The sequence below is a fragment of the Squalius cephalus genome (assembly GCF_949319135.1).
Source record: "Squalius cephalus genome assembly, chromosome: 6".
In the NCBI taxonomy this organism is placed as follows: Eukaryota; Metazoa; Chordata; class Actinopteri; order Cypriniformes; family Leuciscidae; genus Squalius; species Squalius cephalus.
In genome coordinates, this window is record NC_137127.1 from 17,876,689 (window position 1) to 17,893,488 (window position 16,800).

Below are 16,800 nucleotides of genomic sequence, written 5' to 3' on the forward strand. Positions count from 1 at the left end.
TTTCTCCAAAACACGTTGGCCACAATTATTGATACCCCTAGAATTTTTTATGAGAAAAATATCTCTTAAGTATATTCCCATTAATATTTACCTTTTTTTTAGCACACCAGAGTGACTAGGAACATGAAACTGTCCAGCTATGACTTCTCGTTTCACAGGAGTTAAAATATGAGGAAGCACAAAGGCCAAATTCCATCCATCACAATGAGTAAAACCAAAGAATATAGTTCTGATGTGCAGCAAAAGATTGTTGAGCTTCACAAAATAGAAAGTGGCTGTAAGAAAATATCTAAAGAATTGAAAATCCCCATTTTGACCATCAGGGCAATAATTAAGAAGTTATAATCAACTAAAGATGTTACGAATCTGCCAGGAAGAGGACGTGTGTCTATATTGTCTTAATGGACGGTGAGGAGGAAAGTTTGAGTGGCCAAAGACTCTTCAAGGATCACAGATGGAGAATTGCAGAGATTACTTGAGTCTTGGGGGGTCAGAAAGCCTAAATAAAATTATCAAACAACCCCTACATCCCCACATGTTGTTTGGGAGGGTTTCAAGAAAAATCCTCCTCGCTCCTCCAAAAATAAACTCCAGCATATTCAGTTGTCAGACACGACTGGATCTTCAAAAGGGACCGGATTCTGTGGTCAGATGAAACTAAAAAAAGGGCTTTTTGGCAGCAAACCCAGCAGATGTGTTTGGTGCAAACAGGGATGAAGAGTACCCCATGCCTACGGTTAAATATACTGCTGGGTCTTATATGTTGTGGGCCTATTTATTTGCTGGAGGTCCTGGACATCTTGTTCAGATACATGGTATTATGGATTCTAGCAAATACAAACAGATAAAAAATCAAAACCTGACAGCCTCTGCTAGAAATCTTATAATGGGCCGTGGTTGGATCTTCCTTCAGGACAACGGTCCAAAATAAACATCAAAATCAACACAAAAATGGGTAACTGAGCACAAAATGAAGCTTCTGCCATGACCGTCCCAGTTCCCTGACCTGATGAGTGGAGTGAACTGAAGAGAAGAAGCACCAACATGAACTTGTGAATCTGAAGGATCTGGAGAGGTTCTGTATGGAGGAATGGTCTTTGATCTCTTGTCAGTTGTTCTCCAAACTCATCAGGCATTATAGAAGAAAACTCAGATCTGTTATCTTGGCAAAAGGAGATTGCAAAAAGTATTTAATAACAGGATGCCAACAATTATGGCCAGCATGTTTTGGAGAAAAACATTTATTTTATAATGTGTACACAATATATATTCACATTACATATACATATGTATATGTATATATTTTATATATACACGCATATACATGCGTACGTACATACACGTACATATATACACATATGTATACACACATATACATATATATATATATATATATATATATATACACACACACACACACACACACACACATACATATACATTATGTATATATATATATATATATACATATATATACACACACACACACACACACACACACACACTGTATGCCGTTTCTCTGAGGAAGGAGAGCTTTTTTTATTATTATTATTTTTAGGAGTTTGTTTATCTTATCAAGTTTTTCACTCCATGTTAGTAACAGTTCTATTTGCATGGCAGGTCAATATCACAATCCATAACATTTTAATTATGATAATAAAAAACATTTCAACTTGACATTACATAGGAAATCTAAAATACATTTGGGTGACACTTTCTGAAATATTCCATGTAAACATGTTTCTGATTAAAAGTATTTCCTAACAGTATCATAAAAATTACAGTCCAACAGCATGTTTAACAGTCAAAAGAACTTGACACGAGAGACATAAAAGGAGGCTAAAACTCACATTTTTATGAGATTCTGATCAAATTAAAGGAAATGTTTTGGTGGGTGTGCCTCTGTATGCTTTAATGTGATTTCAAACTCTCTGATCTCTTTGTTGGCTTGATCTGTTTTGTTTTGTTGGTGAGTCATAGTGTCACATAGATGCAGATAAAAAAAAAATTCACAGTGTGTCAAGTGTTGTGTTTGAGAAACAGACCACATGCGATCAAAGGCAAGAGATAGAGGTACGAATTCATAATTATAAAACCACTTTAAGGGTGGTTTTGCCACATTTCGGCCTAATTGTAAAAATAAGGCAAACAGGAAGAAGGGGGGAGGGGAGGAACGGAAAGAAAAAAAATGATACAAACAAGATTAAGGAAATAGAGGTTTTAGCACGGTCACATAATGGAGTGACCATGAGTCAATGCTGTGATCATGGGAAACTGGATGAAGTTTTGGCTAACCCCCTTTCACAGGGACTCTTATCAGACTGTTGAGTGAAACACTGATCGCTGTCAAAACAGATATATACAAATAAACTTCATCCTGGATACGCAAAAGAAAAAAGAAAACTCCCACAACAAAATCCATGATTAATTTGGCTTTTATTTGAGCCATATGCACCGATGTGGGTAAATCAATCGACCCTATTCACAAATCAAAAACAAAACATTAGAAAAATTCGGAACAACTTATATCAAGCATTACTGCAAGTACAATAAAGCAAACAATAGTCAATCTTTAAAATCTATTATGAACGATAAAAAAATAGAAAAAGTCAGACTTAATAAAGGCCTTTTCAAATGGGCTTGGAATGCTAAACCAACCCTTTCTTCCCATTGCTCGTGACTGAACCAGTGATACAGCTGCACTAAGAAAAAGAGTGAATTCCAGTCAATCAGTGACATGTACAGATTGTGTGCCTGACGCTGTGATCTAACTGGCTCTTAGCTGATGAGGTCATGTTCAAGACAGTGCTTTGTGACAGACATCATGCAACACAAATACACTGGCAGTTTCCCAGGCAACGAGACCCCTCACACAATCTCCCGGGTTTTCCGGATGGCACAGCACAACATCATGCTAAAGATCATGCCGAAGATCTGTGCACATAGAGAACACATTCCTTTAATGGGACATCAAATCGCACACGTTACAGCATTATGATCAAATTACAATCATGGTACTAAGAAATATATACTTTTTTTCTATTTAAATCTGCAGTGTGTAATTTTAGTATTTGCATTACCAAAAAGAAATGCCAAAACAAAGTTTGGGGTCAGCAGGATTTTTTAAAATGATTTTGAAAGAAGTCTTTTCTGCTCACAAAGGCAGCTTTTATTTTAAAAATGGATAAAAAATACAGTACTATAATTGTTAAATATTCTTACAATTTAAAATAACTTTTTTACTTAAAATGATTTAAAAATGTAATTTATTTCTGTGATGTTAAAGCTCAATTTATCATACTTCGTCGTAAGTGTCACATGATCCTTCAGAAATCATTCTAATATGCTGATTTGCTGCTCATGTAACATTTCTGATTATTATCAATGTTGAAATCAGTTAATATTTCAGTGGAAACGCTGTTACTTTTGCCTTTGATGAATAGTACGTTCAAAAGAACAGCATGTTTAAAAATATAAATCTTCTGTAACATTATAAATGTCTCTTTTGATCAACTGAATGCATCCTTCCTAAATAAAAGTATTAATTTCTTTAAAATACAATCGTACTGACCCCAAACTTTTGAACATAAGTCTGTATATATAAACAAAATAATGTATTTTTTATTAGACATAATATTAAATTAAGCTGGTAAAGATATACACCTTCATTTTAAATTGTAGATCTTCTAAAAGACAAAATGCTGAACAAGCCTTAAACAAATAAAACAACACAGACACAGACACACTAAATAAAAGTTACCATGATCACTCCAATGCCGATTCCAACTCCTCCAATAATATGAAGTTTGGAGTTGAAAACTTCATCGATGGCATCAGGGCAGGTCTGAACATATAAAATAAGAAATGGATTTATCATTTACGGTTTATCAATGTTGTTATGTACTTTTAAAATTCAAAGATCTATCCATCCATCTACTCACAGTTGATAGTTCAACTGATTCCTGTGCTCTTCTGTATCTCAGCTCAGTGTTTTTATTTGGTAGAAAGCATATTCTTATGTCAAATACACTTTGTTCATTAGTTTACTTAAACCACTTAAACCCTTCTCGATTTTCTGAACGGTTACTATGCTGTGATGACCTCTTACTTGACCTTCTACGGGTAGAGTAAACAGTCTCACTGACTCATTCAAGCTGAGCCGCACACAGGGTGCCTCAGGTTAGAAACATTTCCAGTGCATTAAATCTGAGCTAAGCTGGAGTATTACACTCCACAATCATACCTGCTGTCTAGAAGAATCTAGTCCAGTGCGATCAATTGTAAATCAGTGCTGATAAATCACTGACTGATACTTCATGGAAGTATTTCTGCTCACGAAAATGACTATACTGTAAGTGTAGATGGGTCTACCAAAGACAGACGTGAAACTGAATCAATTGTAAATTCAATCCCAATTTTAAGGGGTTATGATTCGCCTTGGCAAATATCAGTGACTGATACAAACTATTCAACTAATTTTCATTAATTGAAATAAAACTGAAAATATATATAAATGCAAAAAATGTAAATGAAGATTTGAAATGTTGCCTTGGCAAATAAATGAAAAAAGAAAACTGAAAAATAAATAAATAATTTGAAGAAATAAAATGACTAAAACAAAAATAAGTTAAACTTAAAAAACAAAAACAAAAACCCCGGTGGCTTTATGGAAACTGTGCATGATAGGCAACATGCATTTAACGAGTTTAAATATAAAAGAACCATGTCAAAGTCCACATTGCCACATTTACTGCAGCACCTTTATGACCATGAACCACAACGGTCATATCCATGAGATCATTTCAATTTAGATGAATTTCAGGTCATAGGATGTCATGGGTTACTTACAAGTGAGTGTGAAGTTATCATTTGCAGCTCAAAATGTAAGTATTTATCATAAATTTTCTTAACCTTATTGATAAACTAATTATATAAAACTATGTTGCCAATGCACTACAAATTAACTGGTTCTATGCCTTTATTTTGTCATTAAAACTGATAGATTCCATATCCTGTAATGCAGGCATAAACACACAACAATGAAAGGGTTAAAATCTAAACCATCAATGGTATAAAACAGACTCGCACACAGAGAGGCAGAGTGAGATTAAAGGATCAGTTGGAGACTGTTTATCAGTTAGTTGAGTAAAATAATCAACATTTTAAAAAAAGTAAATGAATAAAATCTAAACTAAAGTACATTTTGATGATGTCTAATATGTATCCAAATGCAATACCTAATAAAAGTAAGTCATTATGTCTGAAAACAATGTTCTCAGCAACATAGGTCAATTTCAAGCGAGTGTGAAGTTATCATTTGTCAAACTTTTGTAAGCCAATAAGTATCAATATTAAGGTCTTTTTACATTTTTATTAACCTAATTATTAAACTAACTGTATAAAACTATGTTGTCAGAGCACTACAAATGAACTGGTTTCTATGCCTTTATTCTGTATTCAGACACTTGAGAAAACTTTTTTATTTTTGACTGTATTGCAGTACTTTGTTATATGATGAACTGCATAAATACTAAAATGTTGTAATTTATGCAGTTTTGTTTCTATATACATTTGCATTTATTTATCATTTTATTTCTGTATTTCCCATATTAATGCTTTTTTTCATTTAGTTCTGTATGTTATGCTATTTTATTTTAGTCTTTTGACTGATAGGCTGCGTGAATTTTGTTCAAATAATTAGCACAAAACTAAAGTAATAATTGGAATCTATATATTAGGTATAATAACTACCAAAAGGCAAAATTTGTATCTATAAACACTGTTACCTTTGTAATGAGACCCTCAAGCACATCCTTTTTGGGGCAGGTCTCTTTAAAATCATCCGGGATCTGTCCTGACAGTCCACAGCAGTTCAGCTGAGAGATGAGGAACAGATGTCATCGCAAATTATTACAGCTTCAAAAACCACAAGCTAAAAATAATTGGTGGTTTGACAGCCCATCTGATGCATTTAGTACATAAAAACTGAGGTTTCTGAGGATGATTACTAGCAGTAGCTACCGACTAGCAGTTGGTGTTCGCAAGGCTCATGGTATTGAAAGATATTCAAGAGTTTCAGATGCACAGTAGCAATTAAAAATATCTTTGAGAAATAAGGAGAAAGGGACGAGATCTTACTCCATGCTGGATGAGAGTGAGTGTCTCTTTCAGAGTGTCCTGTTTGTTGTCTTGATAATTTTTGTATGTTTCCCTATAGAAATGCGTTATATCTTCAGTAACCTATGGGCACAAAGATATTAACATAAATTAGGAGCACCGTCTGTGTGTTTGGGTATGCGTGCACAGAGAATTTGAAACTCCCACCTTGGTCTGGTTGGAAAAGCCCCAAATTCCAGCAGCCACCTCGACCGCAAATATGACCAAAAGAAAGAAGAAGAACTATGGGAAAAAAACATTCAAACACCAAAGTCAATCACCTCATAATAGTACTAAGTGATATTCGAGAAGAAAATTGGGAATTACCAATCCCAGCATGCAAGGGGATTCCTGGATGGCACCACAACATCCAAAAAACCCCACAACCATCATCAGCGCACCGGCCGCAATGAGGATGTATACACCTATAACACACACACACTTCACTTTTACCTGTTGCAACACAACATGTGTAAAAAGACTTATAAACAACTACTGACCTGTGTAGAAGACATAAGGCGAGTTTTCTCCTTCAAACAAGCTTTTAGTCTTGGCATCAAGCCTCAGCCAAAGTCCAATAGCCAAGACGCCTGTACCTGCAAGCTGCAATGAAACAAATGACATGTATGCAATAATTAATAATAAATAAATAATTCTCCCCGTAATGCCTACAAAAGGAATAAAATACACACAAACAGCTCAATCAAAAGGATTCCTTTAACATTAGAAAGAAACAGCTAAAACAGCAGGTATGGTGCTGAATCTGATATTTATAGGTGGCTTGCAAAAAAAAAAAAAAACCCAAAAAACAATTAGAATAAATTACTAATCCTAAATAAATAAAAATAGTATTTTATAATTATAAAATAAACAAAAAATAAATAAAATTAGAATAAATTACAAAAAATAAAATGAATAAAAATAGTATTATAGAATTATCAAAACAAACCTCAAAACAAAATTACATTTAGTAGCTTCAACCAGCTTGCAAATGTATACATTTCTGTCAGAATACATGGCTATTTTTATACCAGCAGGGGTAAACTGCCAGTATTAACCAGCCAAACCTTGCCCACTTTGCTTGATTCTTCATAGAGGACAAAATAAATCAGCAGGAAATTGGAGGTGCATGAATTATGTAATAATGTGTACTACAAGCTTAGTAAAACTCAATAGCACAGACTATCCATCTTTTCATCTGATCTGAGAGTGTACAGATCACACCTGCAAGCAAAATTCCATGGCAGAATCCAAAGAAAGCTGGCAGAAGTTCTGCCAATCTGTTAGACATGCGATGCTATACGAGTCAAAATCTGCTAATGGAACAAGTGATTTTTTACTATTATTTAAGCTACAACAGGATCTGGATTTTCATGGGTTTACTTTAAAAAATAGATTTTTGTTATAAGAGTAGAGACAATAATAACCCTCTTTTCCAGGTAAAAAATTAAAGGGTTAGTTTATCCAAACATGAAAATTATCCTGTAATTTACTCTCCCTGAAGGCATCCTAGGTGTATATGACTTTTTTCTTTCATCCAAACACAATCAGTTATATTAAAAATTATCCTGAAAAATGTCCAGAAATCAATTTCGTATATTGTTTCTTTGGTGATTTTCCTTTTTTTATTGTGACAGGACAGTAGAGGGATGACAGGAAACGAGGTGGGAGAGAGACGGGGGATGGGATTGGGAAAGGTCCACGAGCCGGGACTCGAACTCGGGCCGCCCGAGCGCAAAGGCGCTACATGTCGGCACACTGACCACAAGGCCATCGGCGCCGACCAGAAATCAATTTCAAAAGAGTTTAATGTATCAGCATAGAACTCATGTTGAATGTGATAGTTTCATTTTTACATCTACTATAATCAAGGTTATTTTCATAAACAAAAACTGAAACGTAAAGACTAAAAGTATTGGTAAAAAATATTTTCGTAAACTGAAATAAAATACAATTTAAAGGGGTCATGAACTGGATTGTTTTATTATTTTATAATGTTGCCTGGGGTGCCCTTATAATGTTAGTATGATTTTTACATAAAAAATTGTCATAATTTATAAATAAAAGCCATTTTTCCAAGCCTGATTTCTGCCTCAGATTTGAACGCTCCGTTTTAAGGGGCGTGTCTGCTGTGAGACTGCAGTGCAAACACCCACTGCTGTGATTGGCTGACATGCTTGCAATGAAATAGCTAGTATTACAGGAACTCTCTCGAAAACTTTTACTACGTTTTTACTATTACAGCTATCGAGATTTTTGCATTATTGCACTCTCACAAATGCTTACACCAAATCACAATGCAAACACGATGTGAATACACAGTAACAGCTTCGTTGTGTAGTGTAACAGTGTCATTATGTCATCACGAGTTTGGTAAGTGTCCAGATAAGCTCTCGCGGCTCGCGCTGTGCTGTTTGATTGACAGCTTGGGCGAAAGGGATCGTTCTTTGATCGCTTTCTGTAGGCTATATAATTTAATAACAGTTTAAAAAAAGATTATTTTCATAATACTACGAGAAATTATGTGAAGTTGATCGTTTAGCACTGATGCATAAACAGTATTGAACGATTTTAAGAGAAATATCTGAACTTGAATAATTACACCGAAATCACTGATCGCAGATCAGGCATTAGAATACACATGGTTACTTACATGTTGCTGGCAGATCCGTGTCTGGAAATTGTGATTGACTGATTTAATAAAGTTTAACCATGCTGGAATCCGAAGGAAGCTTATGCAGACTGTCTTCTTCCACAAACAGGCACGCACAATATTTAGTAAACAGCATGTTTATTGCTTCTAAGTAGCTCGATCCGGTAGCAATTATCATGTCGTCCTATGTTATTTAGCATGTTTGTGCGAATCGGTGGGCGGGGCTAAACAGGCCGTGTTGAAGTAGGCGTTGATCTTCTTTTGTGGAGGCGGTGTTTTATCCTCTTTGACGTCATAGTTCCCCACTTTGAAAAACGAGTCGTTTGCTGAGCCTGATGTCTATAAAAGCTTTTATTGGACTAACAAGGTAGTTTTCAGTTCTGAAACTTACTGGATATTATTATAGTATGATGATCTCTTATATGTCAAAACTCAAAAGCTCAAGGAAACTTTGATTTCTCAGTTCATCACCCCTTTAACAAAAATGAAAAACTAAAACGAAACAAAACTAGCAACAGTTACTGAAAAAACTTAACTGAAATAAAATAATAATTAGCAAAAATGAATAAGCTCTCATCTTGTACCAGACAATCACGTTTTTCCATTCCACTGCACTACTTTATTTTTCAATGTTTGACCGTTGCACTAGAGTCTCGCGTAATTTGCAGTGTCTCGTGCATATCAAGATGCTGATTAGACAGTAAGATTATTGCACAGGTGTGCCTTAGGCTGGCCACAATAAAAGGCCACTCTAAAATATGCAGTTTTATCACACAGCACAATGCCACAGATGTCGCAAGTTTTGAGGAAGCATGCAATTGGCATGCAGACTGCAGGAATGTCCACCAGAGCTGTTACCCGTGAATTGAATTAAGCCAGACTGCTTAATTCAATTCACGGGTAACAGCTCTGGTGGAGGCGTTTCAGAGAATGGCGTTTCAGAGAATTTGGCGTTCCAAAGGCGTTTCAGAGAATTTGGCAGTACATCTAACCGGCCTCACAACCGCAGACCACGTGTCACCACACCAGCCCAGGACCTCCACATCCGGCATCTTCACCTCCAAGATCATCTAAAACCAGCCACCCGGACAGCTGCGGCAACAATCGGTTTTGTATAACCAAAGAATTTCTGCACAAACTGTCAGAAACCGTCTCAGGGAAGCTCATCTGCATGCTCGTCGTCCTCATCGGGGTCTCGACCTGACTGTAATTTTCATTTAAAAAAATCTGCTGCCTGTTGTGAAATATCACACATACTAATGCCATGTTCCTCACTATATCATGTGACTTATTTTTCTTTCTAGTCATGTCCTGCTCACTAAGATCATAAGTAATGGTTTCATGTTTCAGAGAGTTCATGTCCTACTCTTTTGATTTATTCTCTCTGGCCCAAATCTTTTGTTTGAAAAACTAAAAGGTGTGCAAATCTGTTCCAAATCTCCAGGCCAACGCTTAGCTAAACAAACACCCTTAAAACAACCTCACTTCAACCTCTTACCCCATTCCACACACAAACTGAACATAAAAACACAACACTAACATGCTACTTTTACACAATCACACACAAAAACACAAATATGAAAGTTCACTTACCCAGAACACCGAGTTAAAGATAAACATGGAGTATTTTATACATTTTGGACATCCTTCAACCCCCATTTTGCTGCTTTCAAAGTCACGTTCGTGTATAGAGCAACAAACTGTTTGCAGTGTCTATGCGTTCACCTGCACAAGCTTCTAATCTACAAATTTTGCACAAGACGTGTTGTTATTCTATTCCACACTTCCTCCTTTTGTTTGACAAAGTGAATCTGTAAAATGTCTGCACGTTGCGCAATATTCTGTGGATCAGTGGGAGGAGCTTACAGGTAGTATGTTGTGCTCTCAGTACTTAAAGGTGACTTTGCCACTGCATTCAGTTCTAAGTTCTCTAACACTTTAGTTGGGCTGTATTTCACCCCCAAAACAAAATAAATGTATATTTTGCATTAAAAAAGAAGCCTATTTTTTAACTGTGAAATTTTAATGATAATTATTTATATTTACCTCTAATTGCCATTATTATTATTTTTAATTAAAGTTACCATAAATTAAATTCAGTACAACAGATACTACCATGTTGTATAAATATGTTACAGTTTAAAAATATATTTTTTATTTTTTCACATTATGGTAATAAGAATTTGGGGGCGAATGTGCTTAATTTTCACAATGCAAAAAAGAAAACCGTCCTAAATGGTTTTAAAATGGGCTTAATTTTATTTTTTCAAACCTTTTTTAATAGATTTTGGAATGAAATGATCTCATTACCATCATGTAAAATATAATACTATTTGTGGGGTAAGTTGTCACATAAATTATATAATATTTATAAGGTTATATACTGGTTATATAATGTGTGTTAAATATAATATATATATGATCATATAAATATTACATAATGCACTTTACGGTAATGAGAATGAGACCTTTTATAGTAATGAGAATTGGAGGGCAGGTGTTTAATTATAATCTAAATTGTAAATCGCTTTGGATAAATGCTTCTGCTAAATGATTAAATGCAAATGTAAAATAATCTTGTTGGTTTAAAAATAGGCTTCATTGGGGACCGTGGTGTAGTTTGTTTAAACCTACCTTTAGCTTTTAACCTCATGCGACTGCATTGAGGCTTCAAAATGTATAAAAATCTGTGATAATTATCTCGATGGACAAAACGTGCAAGTATCATTAACTTTTGTTGGTCACAGAGCTTGTTTTTAGCGATAATCCAAAAGCCTATGGGAAAATCCTATTGGGTTTTTGTCGAGGGAGCCAGTGTGATGCTAACTGCCAGTTGGCCTACAAAGTGACGTCATTAGTGCACCACTCTATTAATGTGAATCAAACAAAAGAGAAAATAACTTAAGAATAAAATTGTTTAATTCGTACAGTTTTTACATTTGATTATTACATTTCTGTACTAATGTAATAATATAGTACAATATATATTGTTTTTGTCATATTGTTTGTATTTGCTTCTTATTTTTAATAACAGAAATTAGATAAAATAACACAAAATAACCATATTGTGAAATATATCGCTATGGTGAAATAACATTTCTCATATTGTGAAATAAGCATTTGATCATATCATCCACCCTAAGCTCAGAGGTGTGAAGTAATTCAGATATTAAGTAACATTTACAGAGAGCAAATTAATGAGACCAAATCCAACACACACACAGAAAACATTTTTTAAAAAGTCATAACGTGCACGTTTTTCCATCATTAAAACCCACAACAAATGCAGTTTACAGTGAGTTTGTCCATGAGATTATCATTCTCTATAAATAGACCCGCAGATTAAAGACAATCTAGGGCGCGTGCTCACATAAACCCTCTAGGCTAGACACACACAAACATACCATACGGCTCTGGGTTCGCTGAAGAATTAGTGGCACATTTAATGAATGGTTCACTTCAATGAACTGATTAAAAAAAGTCACAACTTTCTTTTCACTACATTAAGGTGATATTTTTTCCCAGCTTAAAGGCAGGGTAGGTGATTTGTTCCAGAAGCATTTTTGTTATACTGGTTGAAATTCTCTTCCCATCCTGATTCCTGATAGATAGCAATCACTAAGTTAAGTGGTCTAAATGTATTTAAATGTATACATATACTGTCTGTGTTAGGGGTAGGACCATAAAATGTTCATCCAATCATGACAGACAGGTAGGACCCTATACCTGCCTGTCAACGTATGTATTTCCATGCCTCCGCGCACTCATCACACATCATCGTGTTTCATGCTATTGCTAAGCAGAGTTAGACAGACGTCAGTCACTGAGCACCGCAAACGAAACAGCAGCCACCTTTTACAGTTCCTCCTGAATTAAAACAACGAGCTTATGCTGCGTTCACACCATAACTACTGTAATTTATGCATCTGAATGGCAACACTATCAACGCCGAAACGAATCTACAGCAGTCAGGTGGCAGAGGTCAGTGCTCTTTAAAGCCGGGGACACACTTAACGACTGTAAGGCCGATTATGAATGTAATTTGATACTTACGATAGATATTTATGAATGTAATTTGATATACTGATCATGCCCAAACGCGCCGAGTTGCATTCAGCTGGTGTTCACAGTCGGTGTTTTAAAACTGCTGCAGTCGATGGAAACAGTCTTAGAATGTTTCAGCTAATCATTAAGTGTGTCCCCGGCATAAGTTGTTTATGTTCATTATTATTGTAATGTTATGAGACATGTAGTTAAATGCCGTCTCTCTTAACGCTTTACAAATATGCGTGGCTTTGGAGACACTCTGAAGGGAGGGTGGGATCTCATGCTTTCAAAGCTAACTTGCTATTGCTAGCTGCCCCGAAAATTGCCTAACAGTTACCCCATCTTTAATGTGAATAGGCAGAAAACAAAGCAATTCATCAGCTCCTTGTATGTATGTAATATGTAAACACTATAGAAGGATTAAAACATTGATCTGTTTGCATGAATAAAAAGCCTCACTTTGCGCCCATTTTCATACCGATGCAACTCAATTTTATTTGAGTTGAGACTACAAGAACGCTCCATTCTTTTTGATTATGTAGTTTTCTGAAGAAAAACAAATCTGGCATGAAACAGCACATCTGATTGAACATCAAATACCACCGATCAAAAAACAACTGGATTTAGAGGCCCAATACATACTCAATGAGAGTAAAAAACGCAGCAAAGCAAGCTCAATTTTATATATATATATATATATATATATATATATATATATATATATATATATATATATATATATATATATACGTGTGTGTGTGTGTGTGTGTGTGTGGACAGTGTATAAGATCAATTTTCATATGGAGAAAATGAATGGGATTTTTAATTACGCACAAATAAACGGTAGAAATAAAATTAGTAGTCTATGCAAATTCGAACAGCTCAGCGATTCGGTTCGAAAAATCCATTAAAAAGATTCTGTTCAAATGAACGATATGTTCACGAATCGGACATCACCAACAAGCAAGAATGCGCCTGTACAGTCGTGAGAGAGAACAGCTGACACACGAACAGAGAGGAGTCAAAGGAAACACTCAAAATTCAGTGCTTGTCCCGCCACACACACACAGCGACTCTCTCACAAACACACACACACACGGTGTTTTAATTACACGACCAGGGTCCTGAAATCAGAGCTAAACATCTTTAAATTAGGTCAGCCAAATGCAGTCGTGTTGCATGGCTTCACACAGACGTTTCTGCGTCATTAATTACGGTCTAAACTAACTAAAAACCTAAAAGTGACGCCGTGCACATGCATTTATCAAACGAATCTTTAAGGAAAACCGCGAGTTATAATAAAACAACGTCCCGCGCGCAAGGTAACCTCTGCACACATCAATCATTAAACACACGCACGCACGCTCGCTCACTCACCCAGAATATGAAATTGAAGACGAACATCAGATACTTGACGCACATTTCTCCTCCGGTCAACGCCGCCATCACAGCAGTCTGTCCTCACACAATACTGAATGAAAGAGTAAAGATCACTGGGACCAGTGGCTCGCAGGTGGCTCGCGCGTGCGGTAGTGTGACTTTAAATGCGTGTAGGGACTCGAGTGAGTGGAGCGCGCGCACGAAAAACTCAGGACAGACACAAACTCACTGCCTCATTCCTCCTGCCAAAGATCAACTTTGCAATCGTTTTCTGTGTGGCAAAATCGACCGTGCCAAAGGTCAAACACTTTTTGCATCGATCCAGTACGTTGCTATTTTTGGAGGGCTATTGAAGATCGTCCATACGCTTTATTTAGTTGTGCTCGTTGTTTTGTTTTTTTCCTCGAGGAATCTCTTTTATTGTTATCGCAACATCCCCACGGTCTTTATTCGTTGTGAATTACGTCATGATGGAATGACGTCACCCAGTCAGTGCAGAGCCCAGAGGTTTCTTCCACTGTTCAGTGATTTGTTCTCTATGGAATTTTAGACTATTGCATAAGATTTATCATGTGAACTTTTTCATGTCTCAAGATATGCTGGTGTTCATAGGACCTGCCCCCTTTGTGTAAGTGAAATGTCATAAAATATTAATTTCATATATTTTTTTAAGTCTACACGAACAAAATTCTCTTTCAGTAGCGATTAAATTATTCTAAAATGTCTGTTAAACTTTGAAATGACCCAAATATGGATATCAAAAAAATCTTTAAAAAAAAATAGCATTACAGCAACATTTCAGATAGATCACTATGGGATATTTTTTTCTATTTTTCTATACATTTTTTAATTCCTAGCCTACTCTTCTCCACGTTTTAACTGAAACCGACTAATTTCTCAGCATAGTAAAAATAAGAAAAGTGACAAGTAATATAAATTTTACATTTTTATGATATGGTATGGTGAACGTTTAAACTTCTCATTGGGCCACAGACTGGGTTGTAACAATATATCGTGTCACAATATATCGCAATACAAAAATGCAACGATGTGTATTATAGTTCACCCAAAATAAAAATTACTGTATGAGAAAAAATTCAAGTTTTCAGAGAAAACAATCATTTAGTGTCAGTGCCATGTTAAATATAATGTATAATAATGCAATGGGGGGATATTTGTGGGTCCTGATAATGCCAAATGTCTGATGTTACCAGTAAAAAGTGGCCTACATTATTTTAAACATATCTAGTCAGTGACATAGTGCAAGCATATTCGTCTAAAATAATTCTGTATTTTCAGCTTCAGAATCATGAATATTTTTAGTCACCATTGTCCTGTGCATTGGGTTAACATTATTACATATTACATTGGGTTAATGTAATATGTAATAATGTAATATCAAATTTAGCATTTTAATAAACAGTACATTTTTTGTTAACCTTTTATCATATGTCTTGGAGTATCACATTAATATCGTATCGTGAGTTCAGTATCATGATAGGCCGATGTATCAAATCGTGACGAGGGTATCGTTACACCCCTAATATGAGTATATATATATATATATATATATTGTGTGTGTGTGTGTGTGTGTGTGTGTGTGTGTGTGTATAAGATCAATTTTCATATGGAGAAATTGAATGGGATTTTTAATTCTAATATATATAAGAAAAAACAATCCAAGGCACTCGATTAATTCGTTTTAGAAAAATATAAAAAGGCTTTATTTTGTCATGGCTTAGGTTTTAAAAACAGGTGACAAGCAACGGCACACCTGCGCGTTGCGGCCAATAAGCCTTCATCAGGGTGTGGATATTTATATATATATATATATACATACAGTGGTGGTCAAAATTGATGGCACCCCTGATAAATATGTTAAAAAATGGCTGTAAAAAAATAAATCTGCATTGTTTATCCTTTTGATCTTTCATTCAAAAAATTCAAATTGAAAGTGGGGGTAAATCACATTATAAAATAAATGTTTTTCTCCAAAACACGCTGGCCATAATTGTTGGCACCCTGTTATTAAATACTGTTATTAAATACTTTTTGCAATCTCCTTTTGCCAAGATAACAGATCTGAGTTTTCTCCTATAATGCCTGATGAGTTTGGAGAACAACTGACAAGAGATCAAAGACCATTCCTCCATACAGAACCTCTCCAGATCCTTCAGATTCACAAGTTCATGTTGGTGCTTCTCCTCTTCAGTTCACTCCACTCATTTTCTATAGTGTTCAGTTTAGGGTACTGGGACGGTCATGGCAGAAGCTTCATTTTGTGCTCAGTTACCCATTTTTGTGTCGATTTTGATATTTGTTTTGGACCGTTGTCCTGAAGGAAGATCCAACCATGGCCCATTATAAGATTTCTAGCAGAGGCCGTCAGGTTTTGATTTTTTATCTGTTGGTATTTGCTAGAATCCATAATACCATGTATCTGAACAAGATGTCCAGGACCTCCAGCAAATAAATAGGCCCACAACATATAAGATCCAGCAGTGTATTTAACCGTAGGCATGGGGTACTCTTCATCCCTGTTTGCACCAAACACATCTGCTGGG

General features: G+C 35.5%; 1 protein-coding gene across 2 annotated transcripts; it reads right to left on the reverse strand.

The window, feature by feature from the left end:
• Positions 1-1,509: 1,509 nt before the first annotated feature.
• cd9a (CD9 molecule a) lies at positions 1,510-14,776 on the reverse strand. 2 transcript variants are annotated; one of them, XM_079873546.1, is made up of 8 exons: positions 14,234-14,776; positions 6,657-6,759; positions 6,484-6,581; positions 6,325-6,399; positions 6,139-6,240; positions 5,787-5,876; positions 3,761-3,844; positions 1,510-2,934 (listed from the first exon to the last, which is right to left on the reverse strand). In XM_079873546.1, the coding sequence occupies exons 1-8, from the start codon at positions 14,300-14,302 to the stop codon at positions 2,869-2,871; spliced, it is 687 nt and encodes a 228-aa protein (XP_079729672.1). In that variant the 5' UTR covers positions 14,303-14,776; the 3' UTR covers positions 1,510-2,868. The 2 variants fall into 2 exon arrangements, with proteins under 2 accessions (XP_079729672.1, XP_079729673.1); XM_079873547.1 differs by lacking the exon at positions 14,234-14,776 and adding an exon at positions 10,403-10,659.
• Between the last annotated feature and the right edge of the window lie 2,024 nt (positions 14,777-16,800).